The sequence below is a fragment of the Onychomys torridus genome, chromosome 18 (genome assembly GCF_903995425.1).
Source record: "Onychomys torridus chromosome 18, mOncTor1.1, whole genome shotgun sequence".
NCBI lineage: Eukaryota > Metazoa > Chordata > Mammalia > Rodentia > Cricetidae > Onychomys > Onychomys torridus.
Window position 1 is genome coordinate 41434615 of NC_050460.1, and position 27236 is coordinate 41461850.

A 27236-nucleotide genomic window follows, 5' to 3' on the forward strand; every position below is an offset into this window, starting at 1 on the left:
GGGTTTGATCCTCAGCTCCAAAAAAAAAAAAGAAAAAGAAAAGAAAACTGGATTCTTTGCCGGGCAGTGATGGCACACACCTTTAATCCCAGCACTTGAGAGGCAGAGCCAGGAGGATCTCTGTGAGTTCGAGGCCAGCCTGGTCTACACCAGAGCAAGATGCAGGACAGGCACCAAAACTACACAGAGAAACCCTGTCTTGAAAAACCAAAACAAAACAAAAAAACAAAAACTGACTTTTTTTTTTGGAGCTGAGGATTGAACCCAGGGCCTTGCACTTGCTAGGTAAGCGCTCTACCACTGAGCTAAATCCTCAACCCCTGAATTCCTTTATAATTGTCTGATAATTCTTGGAGACCAGTATTTCTTTTAAAGCACAGAACAGTATATTCCACCACTAAAGACAACAAACAGTCTGTGGAGAAAGCCAGCATCTTCATAACTCTGTTTTCTGTAAGAATTAGCATAATGCCTTGAACATTGTAAGAACTGGGTTCATTATCAGAATGATTATTACCAATACCAAAAAAGTTCCTTAGAAGACTGGTCTAAACATGACTCAGTAATATTCCCTTCCAAGAAATAATGACGAGTAAAACCTTTAAGTACCGATAAAAAATTTCAAAGAAGCATTTATTATTGACTTTAAAAAGGTTAGTAATGACTTATTACACAACTTAGATAACCATGAATGTTCATGTAGATGACTGTCTTAACCTTTTTCAAAAATAAAACCATAGACACTGTTAGTTAAACAAACAGGAGTTCTTCCATAGTAATTTATCCTGTTTCTAATTCCAGTAAATATAAAACACCGTTTCAATGAGAAGACAGTGACTTAACATTAAACTCACATCCTTAGCAATAGCAAATTGCTCAGCAGGTGTTAAGACATCAAGAGAAAACTACAAGGAAACTAAAGAGGAAAGGGAAAACTAAGAGAGTTAAGCCGATATGAACTGGCATTCCCAGAAAAGACCTCCTTCTATATGGCTGCATGACTGATTAGCTGAAATGTTACAGCTCCAGAATCCAATTATCTTGGACTATTTTCAAACTCCCTAAAGAGCCATGTATTACTTACCTGTCTGTCTGTATGCTCAGGACATCCTCAGGACAATCAAGTCAAGTCTTAGGGTATGAAGGCCAAGAATGTCATCAGAGCAGCTGAGACCTTCAACTGATTTCACTGATTCACTGAAACCAACTTAACTGATATTTCCACCAAAGTATCTGAAAAGAGTTTTGATTTGAGACTTTGTTCTGTTACTATAAACTGTTGGTCACATTGGAATATGTTATTTTGGACAAACTGAATCTGTGTTTCAGGACCAAAGCCACTAATCTTTGGCTCCAAAGTAAACTATCCATTATTCACTCAGAGAACTGTTTTTACATCAGTGGTCTGGGGTACTCAAAATGGCCAAGGCATGATTCACATTTGCTGGAGGAGTCATGGCCCCTTGTGCCATCTATCTGGAACTGCCTTCTTTCTGGGGCTCAGACTTCTCTTAGTTCGGTCAACCATCCCTTGGCTTATTCTGAGCTGGGTGTTAGGACACTAATTATTGAGATATCTTCTGTTTTGTTTCAGAGCATTTGGTTTACTTTTGTTTGTTTGCAGAATGCTCAGTTTATCTAATAACATTCAGCCTGTTCTCCTTGCACTCTAATATTTAATTCAAAAAAGGAGGAAATATTTAGAGAAAACCAGCCCTTTGGTAATCCAGTTGGACTTATACTTGGTAAATTGTGTTGACCTTGCAAGTGCTTGAAGAAAAATGAGAAAACCTAAATAAAGTTATCTCTACATTACTCTAGATGGGAAACATTTTCTTATACTATTTTGGATTTTCCTCACACACTAAACTCAAAAGTCATAGGCATAGAGTTAAAGGTCACAGATGGGCAGCTTGCTATAATTGAAAATTTAAAGCATCTGAAGAATGAAAACAAGGCAGAATTGGCAAGCTGAAATCAGTAAGTTTTAGAAACTGTATCTACATTAAAGGAGATAAGGAAGGACTGAATGCAGGTAATTGGGTGTGAGTTATAAAATGCATTATTCTGTCATGCATTTTTGGGGGGTTGTTGGGGTGGTGGATAAGTGCATAAAATTTATTTGCTACCAAAAGCATGATTTTTTTTTTCCCCAAAACAGGGTTTCTCCCATGTAGTTTTGGTGCCTGACCTGGATCTCCTCTGTAGACCAGGCTGGCCTCAAATTTAGAGATCCTCCTGGCTCTGCCTCCAGAGGAATGGGATTAAAGGCGTGTGCTCAGCCGTTAAAGGCTAGGCTCACAACCAAAAGCATAAATTTTAATGTGAAGCTCCACAGTTTCCATTTCAAATGCCTACTCTAATACATAGAAGTTCGCTAAGTTATATAGACATTTTGTCTAGTTAATTTTGGTGTTGTAAATTTCATTTATTACCAAGTACTTTTAATAATAATTATGTTTTTAAAAAAAAGAACATTGTCATAGTTTGCTGTTGCTATGAATTACACTATGGCCAACAGCAACTTGAGGAAGAAAGGGTTTCTTTCATCTTATACTTCCCTGTATAAGACAGTCCATCACCCACCAAAGCCAAGGCAGGAACTGAAGCAAAGACCATGAAGGAATGCTGTTTATTGGCTTGCTTCCTCTGGCCTGCTCAGTCTCCTTTCTTCTATAATTCAGAGCCCTCCTACATCAATTATTAATCAAGAAAATATTCTTACAGACATGCTCACAGGCCAATTTGATGAAGGCAATTCCTCAGTTGAGGTTTCCTCTTCCCAAAAGGCATATCAATTTGACAAAAAACATGAGTAATCAAAAAACATGAATTAATAAGAAAAATGTAGAGATTGCATCAGAACTAAAAATAAATTCTGAGAAGCCTAACTATGCCCAACCCATTCTTCTCATATATACTTATACCATGATTCCTTGATCTCCAAGCAAAACAAAATTCATTATCAAAGAAAAAGATTATATGGCCTATTTTAGGATTAAAATCTAGTGGGAAGAGCTATCTCATACTATATTATAATAGCAACTTTCTGTTGATGGGAATCTAACTCTACATAACAAGCTTCACTTCTGATCCTTTTTCCTTTCACTAGGCCTTTCTTGTATCTTAGCAACATAGAGATGCAAACTTTCTACTTTGTTTTACTAAGAAACACATCAGCTGGGTTATACTTGGTCATTAAGCTGTTTTCATGTGAAAGAAAACTAACTCTGCCCCCCAAATTCCTAAGAATAACTAATTTAAAAATTGTGGATACTTCATTTTACATGAAAGAAAACATACTAAGCACTAAAATTACTATTCTTGGCATGCCTAACTTAAGATGTGTATTTAAGTATATATTTATATATGTAAATAAAGCATCTTAAGATGATTTTTGCCTATTGCTTCCTTAAAAAAATTTTTTTTGAGACAGGGTTTCTCTGTGTAGCTTTGGAGCCTGTCCTAGAACTCACTCTGTAGTCCAGGCTGGCCTTGAACTCATAGAGATCTGCCTGCCTCTGTCTCCCAGAATGCTGGGATTAAAGGTATGCAACGCCGGGCTTAATCCCCCCCCCCCCCCCAAGAGGTTTCTCTGTAGCTTTTGAGGCTGTCCTGGAACTTGCTTTGTAGATCAGGCTGGCCTCGAACTCACGGAGATCCCCCTGCCTCTGCCTCCCGAGTGCTGGGATTAAAGGCATGCGCCACCACCGCCTGGCTAAAAAAATGGCATTGGTATGGGGCTGGAGAGATGGCTCAGCAGTTAAGAGCATTGGCTGCTCTTCCAGAGGACCTGAGTTCAATTTCCAGCACCTACATGGCAACTCACAACTGTCTGTAACTCCAGGTCCAGGGGATCCAACACCCTCACACAGATATACATGCAGGCAAAACACCAATGCACATACAATAAAAATACATTAATTTAAAAATGTTATTGGTAAAGGTTAATGAAAAATAAAATGGTTCTAAGAAAGACAGAATTCTGCTATAAAATATGGTAAGATTTTGCTCTAGGGTAAAAGTGTGTTTCAAACATACAAAATGAAAGATGAGGGCAAAGCTAGAAGAAGTATGTTGTAAAAGTGTTGTGTGGGCTAGAGAGCTGGCTTAGGAGTTAAGGGCAGTTGCTGCTCTTATAGAGGACCTGTGTTCAGTTCTTGGACCTCACATGGTAGCTCACCACTATCTACAACTACTGTTCCAGAAGACCCAATGCCCTTTTCTGACCTCTGCAGGCACTAGGTAAGGACATGACACCTATAAATACATGCAGGCAAAACACTCATATACATAAAATAAAATAAATAAATCTAATCAATTTTTAAAAGCTTGTGAAATTTAAAACTTAAAGAAAGATGACCTGGGTATAACTAAGTTGGCTGTAATTAAAAGTTATAAATATTCATAAGGTCAACATTCAATACACTGAAATAAAACTGATGCTTGATTCTCCTTTTACAGTGTTGTTTTTAAAATATTGATCTGCTCTCAGCAACATTTGATCCCCTCTCAAACAGTTTAGAGAATAATTATTTTATGTCTTATCTGTTACTGAATAGACATGTAAAGCCTGGTAATTCGATTGCACCCCAAATTCTAAGTCTGTTTCCCTCGGCTGCTATTTTTATTTCTTTATACCATACTGTGTTTAACTTTAATTATAATACTCCTAATATATCATAAATAAATGTTGTGTGAGATACAGACAGTGAAAAAGAGTATAATAAATCAGGCCTGGACCATGACTGAGGGTGAATTTAGAGATATGATCTACAGATTTCTTCCTTAACGGCTTTACCAACCATTTATTTCTCCTTTATAAACTGCCTTTCCTGACTACTCTTCTTTGTCATCTTTATCAAAACCTAGGACTGTGCCTTCAAGCATCATGAGAAATAAAACAACATTTGGCCTCATCTGCACAAAATGTGATGCTTTGAAAGAAGGGGGGGTGGTGAACTCAAGTTCCCAGCAAACACAATACCTGTGTTACATTCTATAAGGCTGCATGACTGTAACTTCTGTGACTCTGGAGAGCTCTATTAATAGGAATGTTACTGTTAGAGTAAAATTATGTACAAGGACTGTGAGGTATATAGGAAGTTATACCTATATAGGTGTTAGTCCATAATCCAATGAAATTTATTCAGGAGATCAAGTGTCTTGGCCCTATGTTCAAGCTCATTTAAAAATAATTTTACTTATATACAAATCAGTTCTAAGTTGATGTAACCACTAATAACATTTAAAGTGAGACATCCTGTACTGCTTGTTGACTTTTCTAGAGGGTCCATATGAATCATTTCCTTGATAGGCTGAAAGATCACATCCTAACATGGGTAACACAGACTCAGTTCATACAAAATGATTCTGGAAAACAACTTGTAATAATGAAACTATACATATGTATTTCAGAAAGGATAATGAAAAGTTACACCAATATATTCCTCCCTTTCACAGTCCAAAATCAATACAGAATCTACAATTAAGCTCTATAATACAACTGGGGAAAAAATGGACAAAAGATGACATAAGATAAAACTAAGCTAGAATTTCATTATTAAAAACTTTGATACAGGTTCATCTAGACCAGCAGTTCTCAAACTGTGGGCTGTGACTCCTTTTGGGGGTTGCAGATCAGTTATCCTGCATATCAGATATTTACATTACAATTCATAACAGAAGCAAAATGAGGTACAAAAGATCAACGAAATAATTTTGTAGTTGGGGTTACCACAACATGAGGAACTGTACTAAAGGGATGAAGAATTGGGAAGACTGAGAAGCATTGATCTAGACAGCTCTCACTGGAGAACATTTTTATAAGGCTAGTAAGCTGACGAGGGTTGTGTATTATCTTGCTTTTTCATATTGCCAGTGTTTTTGCAATGGGACCTGGGACACTGGAGTTCGTTCACTGGTGGTGTGTATGAGTCGAGTGTCTAGCTCACCTATGCTGACTAGGGGTTCAGTTCTATTTTTACTGTCTCCCAAATTTGGTTGACTTCAGATGAAGGAGGAAGAACCTACAGCGTGACTTTAGGAGAGCTGGGTTGATTCTGTAGTGCAGAGGCTGGAGCGGTACTAACTCAGTGGTTACTGGGGGCTCACTGGAGTCTTAGTGGTAGTATGAGACTGTTTAAGTCCCAGGATAGGGAAAGAAGGGGAGGCCAGTATTTCAGGGAGGTGCTGGGGCCAATGGGGCAGAGGTGAAAGCCAATGGGTTTATTAACAGATTGCCATGTGGGCTATTGGAGCAAGGCTGGGGACTGAGGGGATGCATCAAGAAAGCCCATGAGTGCAGCTCATTTCTGGGCTTGAGGTGATGTGGGATGAGAGGCTGGGGGAATTCACCAAAAGTGCCTGCCATATGGCTTCTGCCTTGCTCTAAACCTAGATAGACTGTCCGATTGGATTTAAGGCCTGCTTAATTAGAGAGAGCTCATGCCTGGTACCGTGACCTACCTAAGACCCCCAAGGATATATATATTACACAACTCAAGGTCCAAGAACACCACAGAACAGGGAGTAGAAAAACTGTTAAGAGCCTGAGGACAGAAGAAGTGCTGTGAAATATTGTCTTCTAGACATGCCAGGGATGTTGCACCTATGAACTCTCAACAGCCATGGGTGCCCACACAGGCCACAGCAATTCCAGTGTTAATGGGGAAAGGCTCACAGAGCCTCATCCCCAGCTGAGCTACAGACAGGGAAGGTCAACTAGATTACCCATGTCAAGCCATGCCGTGTGCATGTATGCATGTGTTCATGTGTGTGCGTGTGTGTGACATACATATGCATATGTGTGTATGCATTATATATATACATATACAGACATAATTCTGAGAGAGAATGTGAAACAGGCATAGGACAAGTTGAAGGTGGGGGGAGAGGGATGAATATGATCAAAGTGCATTACACTCATATATGAGAATCTCAATAAGTTTCCTATAATACTTAATAATGTAAGTATGTAAGTGGCTATTCTGCTGAAAATTTGACAAGAATAAGAAATGAATTCATAGACAAGATATATAACCACTGTATACGCTTGCCCTTATATGTCTTATATATCTTTTTCTCAACAAGGTAAATCTAAAAATTAGTGAAAATATTCACCGACTATACACAAAATAGCAGAAAATAATTACAACTATTTTATTAAATACATATTTTAATACTGTGGTTTAATTATTCTAAAAAAGACGACAACTCGATAGAAAAATATAAACTTGTCAATAACAACAAAACATTGGTCAGATGCTAAAGAAAGAAAAAAAATGTGTCTGGGAAGCAAAGTCATGTATTATCTCAGCAGAAAAGAAAATTGCAGCTTAAGAAGAAGAAGGCAGTCTTCACCTGGAAATAAACTTGTCTTACTATAAGAAAGGGGACAAACAAAATCCACATACCTCTCTTCTTTATTAATTTGGTCACCGAATCCCACTGTATTTACAATGGTCAATTTCAAGCGAACATTACTTTCCTGGAGTTCGTATGTCTCCGCTCTAAGTCTAACACATGGACAGAAATGGGAGGATTCCAGCTCTTCGAAATTAGTATTAAACAATGTGTTAATCAGTGTTGACTTTCCAATTCCAGTCTCTCCTGAAAGAAACAAAGCACATCTTCACAAGTGCAGAGGATTGCTGGGGAGAATCACACATCGTACTCTGGAACGGCTTGAAGGATTCCAACCATTTCAAAGGCTAGGCTGCTATAAAAGAAAGTTAGGCTAAGCCTGGTCCTAAATCACTAGAGGACAATGATTATACATGCTAAGTTACTCGGACCTCTGAAGAGTGCTAAAGTTTAAAAAAAAAGTTTGAAGTTAAGCAAAACAAAACTAGTATAATTTAAACAACTCCTGAGATCCACAGAGCCATTAACCTTAGACACAAGACTCATCATGCTCATAGGAAGGACGACATGAGCACAGGAACACGAACCTTGGAAAACCTGGAGGGGTTGTTACTGGCACTCACCCACACAGAGAATATTAAAGCAGAAGCCTTGCTGAATGGATCTGTCAACCAGCTGATCAGGTAAACTTTCAAAACCAACATGGCCACACATAGTCAAGGAACGGGGATGTTCTTTGTTCTGAAGAAAAACAAAACAAATAACTTTGATTTAATTATTTTTTATATTTGGTATTTGATTTAATTAATGTAGGATATAGGCACACTTGAAAGGATAAATATAATGTATCAAAACAACTGAAGATTTCACAACTTCTGTTTCTCGCTGAAGACAAAAGTGCTTAGGTAAATTTGTGAAACTAGAAACCAGTGTTGAACTTCCCAAAACACTCATTTCTCACTCCTTTTATATGACAAAAGTCCAGCACAATTTTTAACATTAAAACGTTTGACCTCCAAAACCAAGAAAACATCCAAGTAAACTATGGCACATTCACTGACAAAAATGAAGAATTAATTGTTATGAAGTATGTTTACATATAAATCTGAAATAATCAAGAAAATCCCGATTGGGGAACAGAGGTCTAGATAGTGGCATTTACATTGTGAACTCTAGGGGATATGTGTACTTCATGTTATAGGAAAGACTCTACATATATCCATTATAAATAACTCAACACACACACTACTAACATCCTGAGTGGAACTCCTACCTAGACGGAATGCAAGGATCAGTGGCCTTGGCAATAAGCAAGCTCAGAGAGAAAGAGGGATGGCATTGAGGAGAAATGCAGAGACAACAGGGAGAGACGCACCCATATGAATCCCAGAGATAAGGCTGACCCCGTGACCAGAGGGACAAGACTAAACTCTGCAATCATTCGCTGCCTTTGCTCCTTTCCTCCATAAAGTTTTTATGAGCTGGAGCTCCTGGGAGGGAGGGAGGGATGGTGACATGGAGGGAGGGAGGGAGGGTAGTGAGGAGGAGAGGAAAAGGGGAAAAAAGAGGAAAGACTGCACTCCCATTCAAGATTCTGTGGGGTCTGACATTATGGAGAGTACTACTGCAAACCAGAACCAAACGATCTTGGGTTAACTTAACAAACGATGTTAAGTCCCTCTGAAAGCTACTCATGCCTACCCCTGCATCTGACCTCACATCCTGGGGACCATCAAAACCTTGTAAGGTCTTCGTAACAGACCACTAGCTGTCAATCCAATAGCTAAGAATGGTGTATGAAAAACTTCAAGGAATCCTGTGTGTGTGTGTGTGTGTGTGTGTGTGTGTGTGTGTGTGTGTGTGTGTGTAAACAAAGTTATGAAACTTAGGCTGACAATGCTCCCCACAATAGTCATAGACTATCAAACAAAAACCACAGTACTGGATTGAGAAACCCTTTTTCTCTTTCTAACAGAAAATGTTCTTTCTGTGGTACATATAATATGGTGTAAATCAAGTTTCTAACAGCTATAACATGATAAAGTATTATGGAACAATTTTGGTTTGTAGGTAAATTATGTTCTTTTATTTGTTTGTTTGTTTTTGTTTTTGTTAGTTTTTGTTTTTCGAGACAGGGTTTCTTTGTAGCTTTGGAGCCTGTCCTGGACTAGCTCTGTAGACCAGGCTGGCCTCGAACTCACAGAGATCCACCTGCCTCTGCCTCCCGAGTGCTGGGATTACAGGTGTGCGCCACCACCGCCTGGCATGTTGCTCTTCTTATAAGTACACAGATGCTCTGGGTCCAGTGTGCCACCAATGCCTCTCTCGTCAGCCTGTCCTCCTGTTTTCTGTTGTCAGTTTGTCTTTTTCTTTTCTCTCTTCTCTTGGTCTTTCAGAAAAACCTAACTATTTGCTGTCTCCTTCAGTTTTTTGAAAAACTACCTTTTTGTGTTCAAAACTACAATTATAAGGGTTTTCTCCCTTTCCTGCTCATAGGATAAGTTACTGTTCAAGGTCTTTGTTGAAATGTAACATTCTCTAACTCTTCTATTTTAGCTAAAAGAAAAGAGGTAGAGGAACTCTTCCAAATTCCATAAGCAATGAGGCCTAAGGAAGAACTAAATCAAAAACTTAGGACTTAACACTGTGTGTACAGATATTATTACTTTGCTACTAAATCAAGTATGCAATTTGGATCCAACTCTTGTTAAGAGAAATGAAATAAACAATAAAAAGTAAGTATAAGTTTATATTTTAGGAAAATGGGGAAAAGTCACTATTTTAGATAAGGATGCCTTTTTCTATAATAAAATTTGATTTTATCCAAAAAATAAAAGAGGTGGAGCAAAACTGAAAGAGTTTATGGCCAAGTTGCCAAGAGTCTGATTAAGTTACATAAGCACTATGAGACTGAGACTACGCTTGATAAAGGTACTAAAATTCCTAAAGTCAAAACTCGAAACCCTAAGATAAAACAGACACCTGATTCTCTTGACAACAAGGTTTTCTTAAATGTCCATCTGCTCTTAGGAGGTTTTCCCACTGGGTAAAACCTCCACTTCCTGGATTGCCCCTGCACTCACAGTAGAAAAAAGTTCTATTAAAAGTGGCACACGCCTTTAATCCCAGCACTCGGAGGAAGAGCCAGGCGGAGCTCTGTGAGTTCGAGGCCAGCCTGGTCTACAGAGCAAGATCCAGGACAGGCACCAAAACTACACAGAGAAACCCTATCTCAAATAAGAACAACAACAACAAAAAATTATTCCTACCTGAGGCATTCCTGCTAAATTATACAATAACTAAAATTATGTAACCATAAGAACATTTTCCTGAGCAAATTCTTAAATCTATGTATATAATCAGATGATTACACAGAATAGTTTCACTATGCTATGGTCAGCAATTCTACAGAATGATAATAAGTAGACAACTGTCAAAATCAACAAAACTTGTTTCCATAACCTAAGTCATTTCCTTAGGCCTTCTAAATCTAAGTTCTGCCCTTTGAAAAACATTCTTTATGTCTACTTGAAGAAAGTACTAAACAAAAGACAGGGTCTAGGAAGGGAGAGAGAGGGAAAATGTGGGAGGATTTCAACTGGGAAGTGGGATGGAGGAAGGAGAATAAACAACACTAAGCTGTCTGAAAAAGCCACAAGGAAACATTGTTTTATAAGCTTACATAAAAATACATGTATGTGTGTGTACTGACATACAAACACCACCCCCACACACCCCCACACACCCCCACCCACAAATCCAGGTGATGTGTATGTGCGTGTGTACTGACATACAAATACCACCCCCACACACCCCCACCCACAAATCCAGGTGATTTCATCAACAAAAATAAGCCTCACAGACAACATAGCCTTCAGTCAGCAAGACAAGGCCTCTACAAGGTACTTCTAACTAGCTTCTGTGACACAGAAGCTCAGGCAAGGAACCCTTAGATCTGTGTGTCTTACACCAAACCCATGCCACCTTCTGAGGATACACCCACACGAATGTAAAATAAAATCTAGATGTCATTCAAATACATTGATAACTGAGTACCTAAATATTTCTAACTCTCACTTCTGTGTTTTTAAAATCATTTTTATACTTATTTAGATAATTTTAAATTTTTTCTCAGATATATTGTAACTGGCTTGGTATATTCCTAATTCCTAAAAATAATACTCATCTTGTTTTTGATAAACCTACAAATGATGATGATACTATGTCCTTTCTTTTTGTTGTTATTGTTTTATTTTCGAGACAGGGTTTCTCTGTGTAGCCCTGGCTGGCCTTGCTCTGTAGAACAGGCTGGCCTCAAACTCAGAGATCCACCTGCTTCTACCTCCAGAGTACTGGGACTAAAGGCATGCACCACAACCACCACCACCCAGATTTTATGTTTTTGATTTTGTTGTGGGTTTGTTTTCATATACTACGTCCTTTCATTATAACATTTTTGGTATGACTGTTTGCTGGCCCCAAACCCTACCTTACTTACTTTAACCTAATTTTCATATTTAAAAAGATTCAATACATACAATGTCTTTGTAAAAGAACTTTCCCATTATTCTTAACAATTTGTATTTTAAAAATCTAGTTTCTAAATTGAAAAAAAAAAAAATTTAGATCTTGCAAATGAAACTACATGGGTAATACTTATATATTTTTAACTTATTTATTGTTATTTCATGTGTATTGGTGTTTTGCCTGCATGTATGTCAATGTGAGAGTATCAGATCCTCTGGAACTGGAGTTACAGACATCTGTGAGCTGCCATGTAGATGACAGGAAATGAATCTAGGTCTGCTGGAAAAGCAGGCAGGGGTCTGAACCTCTGAGCCATCTCTCCAGCCTCAGTACTTATATTTTAAATGTACGCTCTTAAACAAATACAGTTATTCCCTTGAAAACAAAAGGTAAATAAATGCCAACTGGGTTCAATTAACTGGATTACTAAGTTTCTATTGATAGTGAATTAGATGTTCCAAAAGGTCCTATAGCATACTCAAATGTTTGACAAACCTTAAGTAACTATAACTCCATCTATACTAGTTAGAGATACCCAAAGATTTGGGTTAACTCTTCTTATTCCAATTATACAGAAGACATCAATCTTTAATAATATGAGCTGATATTTCTTAGTTATTATGGTGTACCACAGTACAGTTAGCCAGGATTTTTAAAAGTAACTAAATAGCTGGGTGTTGGTGGCGCACGCCTTGAATCCCAGCACTTGGGAGGCAGAGGCAGGCAGATCTCTGTGAGTTCAAGGCCAGCCTGGTCTACAGAGCAAGATCCAGGACAGGCACCAAAACTACATAGAGAAACCCTGTCTCGAAAAACCATACTGGAAAAAATGATATAGACAATGTGACCCCTATTAGTGTTTCATTTCCTTTGCTAAATATTAATATTTTAAATGTAAGATTTAGTTATGCCTATGTGCTAGTTAGTAGGTTTTTGTTGCCTTTTTTTTTTTTTTTTTTTTTTTTTGGTCAACTTGATACAAGCTAAGGTCATCTGGGAAAAGAGCCTCAAACTAAAAAAAAAAAAAAAAAAAAAAAAAACAACGTTAGACTGGCCTGTAGGCAAGTCTGTGGAACACTTTCTTGGTTAACAACTGACATGAAGCCAGGAAGTGGTGGCAAATGCCTTTAATTCCAGCACTTAGGAGGCAGAGGCAGGTGTTTTTCTCTGAGTTCAAGGCCAGGGCTGTTTCACAGAGAAACCCTGTCTCAGGGGTGGGGGGGGGGGGGACACAATTGACATTGACAGGCTCAGCCCACCGTGGGCAGCGCCATCCATAGGCAGGAGGTCCTGAGCAGTATAAGGCAGGCAGCTGCACACAAACTTTGAAAGCAGAGCAGTAAGCAATGTTCTTCCATGGACTCTGCTTCAGGCCCTGCCTCCAGGTTCCTGATAAATTCTTGCCCTAACTTCCTCAATGATGGACTGTGATGTGAAATGTAAGATAAATTATACCCTTTCTTCCCCAGGTTGCTTTCAGTCATAGTCCTTACCATAGCAATAAAAATCAAATCAAAGTAGGGGCTGGAGAGATGGCTTAGAGGTTAAGAGCACTGACTCTCTTCCCAAGGTCCTGAGTTCAATTCCCAGCACCCACATGGTGGCTCACAACCATCTGTAATGAGATCTGGTGCCCTCTTCTGTATATATAATAAATATTTTTTTTTTTAAATCAAAGTAGGATAACCTGCAAGACTTACACAATTCCGGTCACTGACAGGTCGTACCTCTAGTTTCTAGCATATTATTAATACTGATACATGTGAAAAGAGAATTAAAGAAAGTTTCACTGCTGTGTTATCAACTTTCTTTTGTAACATAACAATTCATTTGCTTACTCAAACTACAACCTGATATTACACTCTATTAGGTACTTCTCTACTGCTGTGAAAATGCACCACGATGAAAAGCAATGTAAAGGAGAGAAGGTTTTATTTTAATTTAGAGTTCCCTAGGAGACACAGTCCATCCTGACAAGAAAGGCATGGCAACAGGCCAGGAAGGCACAGTACAGGAGCAGGAAGCCGGTTGATCACATTTTGTCTACACACAGGAAGCAGAGAGAACAGGGAGTATTACATTAGGGATAATATTCCTATTATATGTCACATGGAAATGTAAGGCAGACGCAGGGAGGAGAATCAGACCAGGATCATGATACAATCCAGGGATTTTACTAGCCTTTTATCTCAAAAATTGTTGTCCTGCCTACTCATCTGCACTAATACTAGTACTAGGAATAAGCCTTCCTAGAACCATGGGATAGCAAACACTATCTGACCTATGTAAGGTCGCAAAATGAGACGCCTGCTCAACACAGGGAACTATGAAGAAGCTCAAAGGGAGGGAGGGAGGGAGGGAGGAGAAAAGACAGAAAGAGGGGAAGGGAAGGAAGGAAAGAGGAGCGAGTGCATCTGTGTTCAAGATTCTATAAGACCAAAAAGTCAACTTGAGATTCCAGAGTTGAAATGTAATCCACAGCCAAGTTATCTTGAGCTATTTTTAGTCCTTTGAAAGATGTCCATTGTCCACCCATGTCTGATCTCAGGTCCTTGTGACTATCAGGACTTTAAAAAACACATTCTTAGCAGACCTCTAGCTTCACTAGTGGAAAAATTTAAATTGTCATCAGACAGTACCTGACACCTACAGCAACAAAGTTCTCCCTACTTTGCTATAAACCACCTACCTGTGGCGCCAAGGAACATATTTGGTAAGTAATTTGATGTATGTCCTTCTTTATTTAATCTCATATAACCACTTCCACAGCAAACACAGTATTTGAGCAATCTGTATTCCTGGCTTATGGTGACTCCTATTTGGTTATTTCTTAATCCCTTTGAGGGAAGATGTTTTGCATCAACATTTGCTAGCCAGAGATGATATGTATGACCAATCTCTAATATGTTTATCCACTGTCTTAGTATGCTTCTCTCTTCCTGTGATAAAACATTTTAACCAAAGCAACTTGGAAAGGAAAGGGTTTATTTGACTTACAAGTTACAGTTCATTATCAAGGGAAGCCAAAACAGAAACTGAAATAAAGACCACAGAGGAACACTGCTTACTGGCTTGTTCTCCACAGCTTGCCGAGTTTGCTTTCTTATACAAATCAAGACCACTGACCAGGGGTGGTACTGCCCATGGTGAGCCCAGCCCTAATAACCATCAATCAAGAAAATGCCGCTCAGACACGCCCACTGGCCAATCTAATGGAGGCAATTCCTCAGCTGCGGTTCCCTCTTCCTGGGTGAACCTACCTTGTCTCAAATGACAAAAACTAACCAGTGTATCTACCATCTTCTCAGATGCTGGCATTCTGAATAAAGTACAACTTAAAGACCCAATTCTGGTCTCTGTTCACTGGAATTTATGGAGATTAGCAGCATGAACTCTGGTATTCCAGTTACAACCCTACATTAAAATGTCAATTGAAAAAAGTATAATACAAAATTGTATAATCCAAATCCTTGTCGTGATAAAGTAACAAGGCAAGCGTGCCTTCCTGCTGATGACAATTATAAACAACTCTTTCAAGTCACTAGAGGGAACCAAGGAAAAGCAAACAAGAGAGGAGAAAACTTTCCAGAGAAGAGCATCTACTACTTGAGAGACACATCTCCCTGGCTCTTCCCCTTGAGTACACGCCTGGCCACTGGGGCTTAAGAAGGAACTAATCATTTCCCTGGGTTAAAAAGGCATTTGGAGATTGGAGCACAGTTTGGGTGGATATTCAGGAAAGGCACCGCGGAAACGGAAGAATCCAAACTCTGTATGCATACTTCCCCTAAGCCATGCTGACAACACTGTGCACAGCAAAAGAATACAAAGATCCCAGCGGCCATTAAAGGAGTCAAGTACTGGGTTGGGGATTTAGCCCAGTGGTAGAGCGCTTGCCTAGCAAGCAGAAGGCCCTAGGTTCGATCCTCAGCTCAAAAAAGAAAAAGAAAAGAGAGAAAAAAAAAGGGGGAGTAAGTACTTGTGAAGAGTGCTATTCTAGGCAGATGTGCAGTGCTTAAAATTTAAGCCTCTAAATTAAAACAGCTTGTGAAACACCTTAAGCTTTCCATTGAAACCACAAGAGCCACATTTTAGGAGTAAGGAACACATCCCCAGGAATCAGAACAATCCCTAGTATAGAACTGCCCGAACAAAACCTATAACCAAGGTCAACATGACAAATGTGATCAGAATATTCACAAGAATAAAACCCCAACCTCCACAATGCATAATCAAAAAAGTATTCCAGTAGGAAGAGAAAAAAAAATGTGATTCTTGTGGGTCAAGAAGAGAAAAAGGTCACTGAAAGGAATTCTATAGGAAATTAAATGTAGAGAGCTGGCTCAGCTGTTAAGAGCACTGGTTGCTCTTCCAGAGGACCCAGGTTCAATTCCCAGCACCCACATGGCAGCTCACAACTGTCTGTAACTCCAGTTCCAGAGGATCTGACACCCTCAATGCACATAAAATAAATGTAAATAAATTATTTTTTAAAAGGAAATTAAATGTAGAATCAGAAAATAAGAACTTTACCATTAAACTGGACAGTGGTGATACACGCCTTTAATCCCAGGGTTCGGGAGGCAGAGGCAGGCTATGTGAGTTCAAGGCCAGCCTGATCTACAAACAGAGTTCTAGGTCAGGCTCCAAAGCTACACAGAGAAACCCTGTCTCAACCCCTCCCCCCCCAAAAAAAAACTTTATCATTAACTTAAGTCCCTCAAAAGAAGTTCTACCTACATTAAATGATCTACAAGGCTGACTGACTAGAACTTCAATGATTATGCAGAGGCTTGAAGAAAATGAATCTTTTCCTCCCTAAACTGCTTTTGATCGTGGTATTTATCAAAACAGCAGAAAGGGAAGGTAGAATGCCCAAAGATGTCACCAGATAGCAGCTGAAGCCGGGAGCAGAGGTCTCACCACTTTGCTGTAACTTTGCTGTACGTGTATTTCCACCATGTAATTGAAAAGTATCTCAATTTGTGACTTTCTTTGGTCTATCACTATCAAACTTCCTAAAGCTCTACCACATTGAACACATGATTTGGCATAACCTAAACCTATGGTCCTAGGCCATGGCCACTCATATTTGGCTTCAGAACAAGCTCATGCCCCTTTAAGGTGCGGGCTGTTGGTGTTGGTTTTGGTTTTGGTTTGTCTTTCTTTTGTTGCTGTTGTTGTTTTATTCCATCCGTTATGGGAATAAAAGGCAATACTAGGTTAACCGCATCCCCATCCAGACCAGGTACCAGCATGGGCCTCCTGTGTCCAACCATCTGGTGATGCACACTGACAAGTTAATTCTGGGGAGCCTAGGCTTCCTGAACTCTGGTTGATGGTTTACTCTGATCCTATCTGTTGAATACCTTTTGGTCTGCTTTCATAGCATTTGGTTTAAGGTATTCATTTTGTTTCCTTTGAAAGCATTTTGGTTTCTCACTCTTCAGTTTGTGTTTGTGTTTGCACTCAAACATCTGAAAATGCTCCCAGGTGCTTTAGTCTTGCCCTGAGCACCTTTCTTTCTATTTTAAATAAACGCCAACTCGGTTTCATGCTGACTCATCCTGAAATTCTTCATGTAGAAGCCAAGGATTCAGTTTTAATTGAGGTGAGGTCCTAAAACACTAAGGGAACTCCTTAGGCTGCTGAGGATGACTGGACGTATGCTCCATCCCTGTTACTACTAACAGCAGAGGAGGTTAAAGAGAAATCGGCATGACGCACAGAAAGGAAATAAGCCAAGTGAGAACCTCACAATGCCCCACAAAAGTAGCCTGAACAGCTAGGAACTGGTACCCACATACATCATTCCACCAGGCCAAGATTTGCAGTAGTTACAAGCACACTGGTGTGGACAAGGAGCAGTCACCAAGGAGATCCAAGTCCCTCCTGGACATGTGTGTTACGGGAACAGAAAGCTGGAGAGAGAGAACAGGCTGTGGATAACCACCAACTGGATGTACTATATACCGAAGACTGGAACAGCTCCCACTGTACAGCTTGTAAAGGAAGTGTGGCACAGCAGACACTCTGAATCAGAAATTCCCCATGAGAGCATGGACCAGCTAGTCCAAATACAAGAGAGCAGCAACATGGGAATATGAGAAGTGTGGGAACCTAGCAAGGGCTCACCAATGGATGCAGCAAGTAATCATAGGCAAGAACTATGGAACATCAGAAAAACAAAACTAACAGAACAAAAACCACACACACACACAAAAAGAATAAAACAGCTGGAATCAGGCAAGAGGAGAAAAGCCAGCGAAAAGTTAAACAAAAGCACCAGTGTGACTTCCACACCCCCTCAGTGTTTTGCTCTAAAACACCAAATGCCAAGTACAGTAATGCTCAACACACCAGAGAAAATGCTCTAACAAGCATGTGGACGGTCTCAAACTGAGAAACTCCTCCATAAAACTGAGTCCTAATACAAGGAAAAGGTGGAGGGGAGCAGCAAGATCACTCAGCAGGTTAGGATAACTGCCATCGAGTCTAACACTCAGAGTCTGATTCCAGAATCCACATAGTGGGAGGACAGAACCGAGTCCAAGATCGATCGATCGATCGATCTATCTATCTCTCTCTCTCTCTCTCTCTCTCTCTCTCTCTCTCTCTCTCTCTCTCACACACACACACACACACACACACACACACACACACGAATAAACAAGTGTAACAACAAAAAAGTCTGAATTTTAAATAGAAACTTCACTATCAGTGACTACAAATATCTAATTCCTTTTCATTTCAGAGCCTAGCAGCCTTCACTCTGCTTGCTTATGGGTTGGCAAAATCAATACTGAAAAAAATGGTTACATTTCCTAAAGTGATCTACAAATTCACTGCAATCTTTCATCAAAAGTCCAATGATGTTCTTCATAAAATTAGAACAAAAATCCTAAAATTAATTTGGAAGCATAAAAGACCCCAAATAGCTAAAGCAATCCTCAGCAGAACAAGGTTAGCATTATCACAGAGCTAATCTCAAATTATACTACAGAAAAACAGTAAAAGAAACCGTACAATACTGAACAAACAGAGAAAGGCAGACCAATAGTAGAGAACAGAGAACCTAGACATGGGAGCACACAGTTACCATCGTCGTCTAATTTATAAGGTATCAGCAACATGCATTTAAAAAAAAAAAACAAAAAAACAACAGACAGCCTCTTCAATGGTACTAGGAAACCTGGATAGTTACATGCAGGGGAATGAAGCTAGATCCACCTCTTCCACCTGCACAAAATCCTACTCAAAACTGTCAGACCTTCAAGTATAGCCTGAAACTTTGAAGCTATGAAAAGAAAACAGAGGAAATTACTTCAAGTGATAGGCATAGGCATGGACTTTCTGAAAAGGATCCAAATAGCATAGAGAATAACCCACGAATTGACAAGTGGGATTATATGAAATTTAGAAACTTGGGCAAAGCAAAGGTAACGGGCAGCGGTGGCACATGCCTTTAATCCAGCACTTGGGAGGCAGAGACAGGCAGATCTCTGTGAGTTCGAGGCCAGCCTAGTCTCCAAAGCAAGTTCCAGGACAGGCACCAAAACTACACGGAGAAACCCTATCTCGAAAAACAAAACAAAACAAAGTGTGTACCACATACATGTCTGACTAAGTTCTAGCTTCCTATAAAAGAATAAATTCTGCTATTAAAAAAAGAAGAAGAAGCAAAGGTAGCAACTACAGAGTGAATAGAGGACACAGAATTGGGCAGAGAGGGGATCCTGGCTTCTACAAATCAGTCCTGGTCTCTGGGACGGTTCGAATGAGAAACGTCCCCCATAGGCTCAGGTATTCATTTAAGTACGTGATTCCTAGCTGGTGGTGATTTGGAGGTTACTTTAGGTGTACAGCCTTGCCAGAGGAATTATGTCACTGGATTTTTTTTGGTTTTTTTTCAGAGCTGAGGACCAAACCCAGGGCCTCATGCACTTGGCACTCTACCACTGAGCTAAATCCCCAACCCTAAATACGAGTTTTTAACTTATCAAATACTATAAAACTTGTGTTTAATCTTCCCACCTTGTAAGACTTTAATGCAAATGTTTTAGCACACACCCCCAAATGCAGCAAAACCTTTTTATACAAAGGCTCTGCTATTTTCTAGGATTAAAGTGGCTGGCTCCTTTCCCCTTCCTTTTCTGTGTGCCCACTCTTATGTGAGGCTGGACCCTAGTTGGGGGAGGGGAGGTCACACACAGTCACCACCACCTGCATTAGGATGAAGAGTCAAGCGCACTTGCTGCCCCGTGTACTTCTTCTGCTGTGACAGTCAGTGCACACCCTTATCAAGAGTAAAAGAGACATTCCACTGCAGCAGTGGTCTCTCTCTTTGTGACCCCCAAACTTCTAACAACGAACCACAAAAATTAAATACAAAAAAGCTTTACAGAAGGGCAGTGGTGGCGTATACGCCTTTAATCCAGCACTCGGGAGGCAGAGCCAGGCAGATCTCTGTGAGTTCAAGGACAGCCTGGTCTACAGAGTGAGTTCCAGGACAGGCACCAAACTACACAGAGAAACCCTGTCTCGAAAAAAACCAAAAAAAAAAAAAAAAAAGCTTTTAAATCAATAAATAGGTCAAGGAACTAAACATAGTTCTCAAAAAGAAAATAAATAGCCAATAAACACTTCCAGAAATTCAAATTAAACTGCTTTCAGATTCCATCTCCACCCAGTCAAAATGGCTGCCATTAAAAATAAATAAATAAATAAATAAATAAATAAATAAATAAGGAAATAAGGAAATAAGGAAATAAGGAAATAAATAAATGGAAAAAAGAAAAAAAAATGCCAGTAATGATCTGGGGGATGAGGAACCCTCATATACTGCTGCAGAATGTAAACTGAGACAGCACTGAGGAAATCAACATGGAGTTCCCTCAGAAATACTACAACATAACTACCATGTGGCCCAACAATGCCACTCTCACATTATATCCCAAAGGTCTCTAAGCCAACAGACCAGAGAGACAACTGCATGTCCGTGGTTATTCCTACACCTATTCCTACATAGACAGGCAAAGGAACCTGGCAAGGCATCCGTTAACAGATGGACAAATAAAGATGTGTTAAATACACACAGACATATATTGTGACAACGCATTACAATAAAAATACTTCCTACATTCTACGACTGGAACTTTTACTGAATTAATAATACACCTTGGGGTCATTTAAGCCTTAAGACTGCTACCCAAATGTGTACTTGACCTGTGTGTTTAATCTGCTTTTAACAGAATAATGTAACAACCAAGCTTACTTGCCTTGGATTTCCTGTGTGATCAACTTTTACAACCTAAGCTAACCACAGCTGTAATCGTAAATCAGTATTTTTCCAAACCCGACTCAGAACAATGCCTGTGTATCATTTGCTGAAAGCAGCAAATACAGAAGATGAAAGCAATCTTCTAAACCGAACAGCCACCATAAATGTTCAGCACAGCATCTGGATACTGGTTGATGACATAATACTGTTTGTTATCTGGGTACGTTGAAGCCAGTGACTTTATCCCTTGTAAAATTCTGTTAAAGATCTCTGTAAACTATTCCATTCCTTCCTCATGTGATGCTTCCTGTGCAGCTCAATAAACAGAGCAGAAAAAGCATTCTTTGTTAGGAGGACGGAGACACAGGGAAGATAAGATGGAGCATTCAAACCTGACCACACTGTGGGATAATGAATCCATGGGAAAATGCTCTTGTTTCTTTTCTTAATGTGACAATGGGGCAATACTGGAGACTCATTAGGTGACTCATTAGGTAACTCAGAGTTACCAATGCATTTAATCCATGCAATGTATGAGGAATTTTCTTCAGGCACAAAGAAATATGAAACAACATTTCAAGGAAAAGGGATGGAACGAGAAATCGTTAAGTGAATAAGCCAAACTCAGAAAAATACCATATTTTCTCTTGTATGAATAATCTGGGGAAGGGGGGGGGTGTTGAACTGAGAAATGAATGACCTGAGACAGGAGGAAGAAATCCTAAGGTGAGGTGCAGGAATGAAAAGAAAAGGGCAGTGGAATCAACCGTGGGACCTGACTAGAGGGGAGAATGGCGTGAAGGGGCAGGGTGATGGGAGAGCTCGGTAGGGAAGGGTGAGTAAGAATGAAGGTACATTGACACACATCGTGAAACTGGCGTCACGAAGCCATGACCGTGTGCGACAACTTAACAAGGAAAACCCCGTCACTGTTCTTGCACAACAGTATAAAATATTCAACACCAACTAATGCATTAATACAGACACACACAATTGAGAAATCAGTAAGCTCTTACAAGGGAAGACTAAGAACACTATTTTTACTTAGAAGACATTATAGGAATACAAAGAAATTAGCTAGCTTGTTTTAAGAAATATTCTAATAAGCCAAAGCAGTGCTCAGAATTGGGAACATCCCACTATAGCATGACAGGGAAAAACAGAGATGTTATGAATGTTCCTGTACCAGTACAGCTGGGAAGGCAGGGATAGTTACATTTAAACACGCTGTTTAGTCAACCTATTAAAATTTCTGTGTGTGTGTGTGTGTGTGTGTGTGTGTGTGTGTTTGTGTGCGCGCGCACACACAAAAGATCTATTTATTACATGTGCCCTACTGTGCTAATCCGGTAAGTACATTTTCTTACAAGAAAGCTGCACTCTGCATACTCCTGGAGTTCCTAAAGAAGAAATGGGTTTAGAAAGGCTAACAGGTATGATCTGAATAAGGTGGTTACTATCCCAATTTGTAAACCAAATCCAAGCATACTATTTCTAATAGTTGAGCAAGAGAAAATGACAAGCTGTGCTGACTCAGCAGCACTACTATCCTAGAGTACAGCACAAGATATATAGAATAAAAGTAACTTTTCTTTAATATTAAGGAGATTGCATTATAGGTCAGCTAGTGCACTTGCATGAACACAGTCCTGAATTCTATTCCTAGCATCACAAAAACTACTATCATTAACACAGATGTATAACACAACTTCCATGCCTAATGTATAGGAAATACCTCAAAAGGGAGGGTGGAAAGACTCTAAGAGCCGGAGGGCCTGGGTGTGGGCTTCGAGACAGTGTCTTGTTGTATACGTGACAGGGAAACTACATCCATGACATCTCAACAACCTGGTTGCCTAAGTAAAACCAGTACAATGACACCAGCAGCTGACATGCCAGTGTGAACAGAAAACCTCACAAGGCCCTATACCTCCCTGAAGAGCTCCAGGCAATTGACTGCCACTGAACGTGAATCAGTCTCCTCCAGGAAGAGCCCCCGAAAGGTTATCTAATCCCAAGTAGTCAACCCTAAACACACACACACATACACACACACACACACACACACACACACACACACACACACCACTAAACTGGACTCAGCATGTTGTATTTATATATACATCCATATACAAAAATATACACACACATATATATAATATATATTACACATATATAATTATATATATATATATATAATTAAAGAAGAAGAGGTCATAAATTTGAGAGGAAGTGGAGGGGGACATGGAAGAGTTGAAGGGGAGAGGTAGGGAAAGAAATGATATACAGTACATTGTGTAAAATTATCAAAAATTAATAATAAAAAGGAGTATTACAAAACCAGTTCTGATGCTTCCACTCCTGATTTCTTGGCATCTCGGGCCTCTTCCTGAGAGGTTACCAGTCTCTCGTGAATCCTTCTAGAGGAGATGTACAAATCTAAGTACATGTGTGTGCTGGACTCCTTTGTGTATCTAACAATAGCAGCCAATTGTTCTGCACTATGCTGCTTCTTGCTTACTGAGTCTCCTCAAAGGACTGTCTCATGTTATATTCATTATCTACCTCACTCTATGATATAATGTTCTGTTCTGTGCTGTAGTGTATGCTTCTCTTTATTTAGATACTACCCTTTGCTGCTACTACAATGAACTGTACTGTAACAAATACCAATGCCTCCACATCTTACAAAGCGGGAACCTTTTGCTATATCTAAGTAAATTTTACCTAATAACTCAACTACCTACTAAACTACTTATCACAAATTCTAATCACAATTCATTACTGATTAAAAACTGAAAGCCACGTTCTCACTAGCATTTTTTAAACGTGTAAGTGGCAGTGCTCTATAGCACAGTTCAGAAAATGCCATGTGTGGTCCATCACTCACAGAAGATACACATGCTCAGGTGTGCGCAGGTAATAAATTTTATCAGGAAGTGACACTGAGTGTCCTACTGTTTTATCCATATTATCTAATCTAACACAGGGACAAGTATTTTCTTTGGCACAAAATGTAATCTAAGAGGACAGTGCAGATTTGTTCAGCCTGGTACTCACGTGTTAGCCCTACTTTGGTACTTCTAATCTCATGCATACCTTTGCAGCCTGAGATCAATAAAGAAATCATTCATTTCCCAGCAGCTTACTTTCTCCAGATACAGAGTTCTGCCTCCCTGTTGGAGGGCAAGGCTCCTGCTGACATGATTTTTGTTGTTTTGTTTTGTTTTTTTGAGACAGGGTTTCTCTGTGTAGCTTTGCACCTTTCCTGGAACTCACTTGGTAGACCAGGCTGGCCTCGAACTCACAGAGATCCGCCTGGCTCTGCCTCCCGAGTGCTGGGATTAAAGGCGTGCACCACCACCTACTACGGTTTAACCCTCCAGGGCTCAAATCCAGAGTTTACGGGTAGCACAGCATCCTTTTGTTAGCTCTAGTCCTTGGGAATCTCTTCCCCTGACCATGTTTAAAATCTGCCTCTCTAGTCCACTCCAGCTCCTGACGAGTTTCTTTTCATCGAATAGAGAACAGATGTTTGAATACACTCATCCCCCATGATCCAATGATTATGTAATAGGCTAATATCAGGGAAGCCAGGTTTCCCTAACTCACAGCATGACAAAGTCATTTCCAGAACATTTATAGGTAATGCATAAACTATAAAGGAACTGGGGAAATTCAGATGTATTTTGTTATTGTTGGCACATGAAAAGACAAAAGTTGTTTTGGAAACTCAATGGGATATGAAAATATTGATTTTCTTGGGTCCCTTACAAATCAGACTATAACTTCGAGCAAAATATCATACAAGTATGATGCAGTGAAAATGAAGAATGAGTCATAGAAACTGCATGTTACAGACATGATGAAGTAATAAGGAAAGACACAATAAAACTGTATTTTGTTGTTGTGGGAACTAAATCAGATTTATTTGGGTCCTGTTCCAAAAACTAGTCATTGAGAAGTTGCTGGTTTTATCAAATCCAGGGAAAGAAAATGAAAGAGAAGCCAGAGAAGGGAAACATCTTAAAATAGACCTTATTGTGGCAGGGAGGGGAGGGGACACCAAGGAAATAGAAGAAAGTCTACCAATAATACACTTTTCATTTATTCCCCAAATGAACTAAGTTTTAGTAAAATGCCGTATATTTTAAAGAAAGTGTGACAGACACCAGGCATTGTGGACCAAAGCTAAGTCAGTCAATATACTTGTACTTTAAATTTGAGTACAGTTGGGACACGTGCATGTAACAGAATGAACTCTGTAGTGTCAGAAAAGTGCTGTGGAAGGAAAAGCTCCCCAGCCCGCAAATAAAGCAAAGAGGGTGGAAGACTTGGCAAAGCAAAGTCTGTGAACATAAATGGTCTGGCTACAAAGCTGCAAAGAACTGTCTATCACTTAGACCTAAGGAATCCCCCATGCAAGGCAAGGAGGACAGAGAGGAGGTGAAGCCAGAGAGGAGGCTGTGGGGCCATCTGTGTTACCAGCAGAGATTCCCAAGTGCTTCCATGAGTCTTAAACTAAGGTCACTGGGTAGATGCTATGATCAGCAGGAAAGAAATCAGGATATGAATCTGCATAGGTGTTTGGAAACAGTGGCCTCTCTTTATGGGGAGGTAGGAAAGGAACATATCCCAAGAGCCTTGGTAAGTGAATAAAACTACAGTCCAGTAATGTAGAATCATATACACCTTTTCTATCTTTTTTGTTTGTTTTTTGAGACAGGGTTTCTCTGTGTAGCTTTGATTCTTTCCTGGAATTCACTTTGTAGACCAGGCTGACCTCAAATTCACAGAGATCCGCCTGCCTCTGGCTCCCAAGTGCTGGGACTAAAGGCGTGTGCCACCACCGCCCAGCTCACACCTTTTCTATCTTAATCATGTATTATGACTATAACTTTTGTAGTTTGCAATAAAAGTATTACATTTCATTTTCTTTTCTCACAATTTCATAGAAAAAAGATTTTTTTCTTCCAATATATATCTCTACAATCCTAGCATATAATTTGATGTTCTCCCCTTATAGTGTAGTCTACCTTTTCACTTAAAGGAAACACTTTACAGACTCTCCTTGGCATATCCAAAATGTACATGTCACTGTGTTTTATTTTATTTTTATGTGTAGTGGTGTGTTTTCTGCAAGCACATCTGTGCACCATGTGTCTGCCTGTACCCACTGAGGTTAGAAGAGAATACTAGATACACTGGAAGTGGACTTACAGGTGGTTGTGAGCCACGTGGGTGCTCAGAAAGGAACCTAGGTCCTCTTAAAGAGGCACCACTGATATTAACCACTGACATCTCTCCCAGATCAGTACTGTTAACTTTTGCACTTGGGGATTAGTAAATAACTCAGAGTTACTTGACTGCAACCATCAATACTTTGACAGTCAATGTAATAACACAATGTAATAACACAAAGCTCTACTAAGTATCACAGACCATCTAACAAAAACCCAATACCAGGCATATGAGGCACTCTTTGAATTATTGGTCAGGGTTGTCTAAGAGACTCCCAGACATTACAGGCTATTTTCTATTGTCCTTGGTTGCTCCCCAAAGGTGGAAGGTAAGTCCCTATTGCTCAAGACACCATACACTTCTAACACAGGCCCAGGACACCCGAGCTGATCTCACATGAAAGCCTCCTCCTTGAGAACTAATTTTCATAGTACCAGGAGGTACTATGCAAGTTTCCAAAAGAGAAAAGCAACCCAAAGTCCTACCCAATTATGATGCTAAAAACCACGACAATGCCCAGCATGAAGAGATAACTCCAAGGGTACAGTAGCGGCATGCACGCGTTGGCAGTAATCAACAGCTCTCTAATTGGATTTAAGACCCGATCAACAAGAAGGAAATCATTCCTGGTACTGGAAATCTAGCATCTACCCAGGACTAGTGAGGTCATGGATCTTGGTGGATCTTAAAGAACCTACAATCACCACTTTACTAAATCAACATTAACCCTAACAACACTCTGTAAATATGTCTCCTTATACACACAGATAAGTGGAATCCTCACCCCTCATCAAGGAAACTTCCCTTTGCAACAGATGAAGAC

General features: G+C 39.7%; 1 protein-coding gene across 4 annotated transcripts in view; it reads right to left on the reverse strand.

The window, feature by feature from the left end:
- Positions 1-27236, reverse strand: part of Septin10 (septin 10) — a 59671-nt gene that overhangs the window by 23092 nt on the left and 9343 nt on the right. For 3 of the 4 annotated variants that reach the window (XM_036167295.1, XM_036167296.1, XM_036167297.1), the window contains exons 2-3: positions 7989-8106; positions 7416-7611 (exon numbers count right to left, since the gene is read on the reverse strand). In XM_036167295.1, coding sequence (XP_036023188.1) covers positions 7416-7611; positions 7989-8106 — 314 coding nt within the window. Of the gene's footprint in view, positions 1-7415; positions 7612-7988; positions 8107-23508; positions 23551-27236 lie in introns of those variants that run through there. The other variant, XM_036167298.1, reaches the window with a different exon arrangement.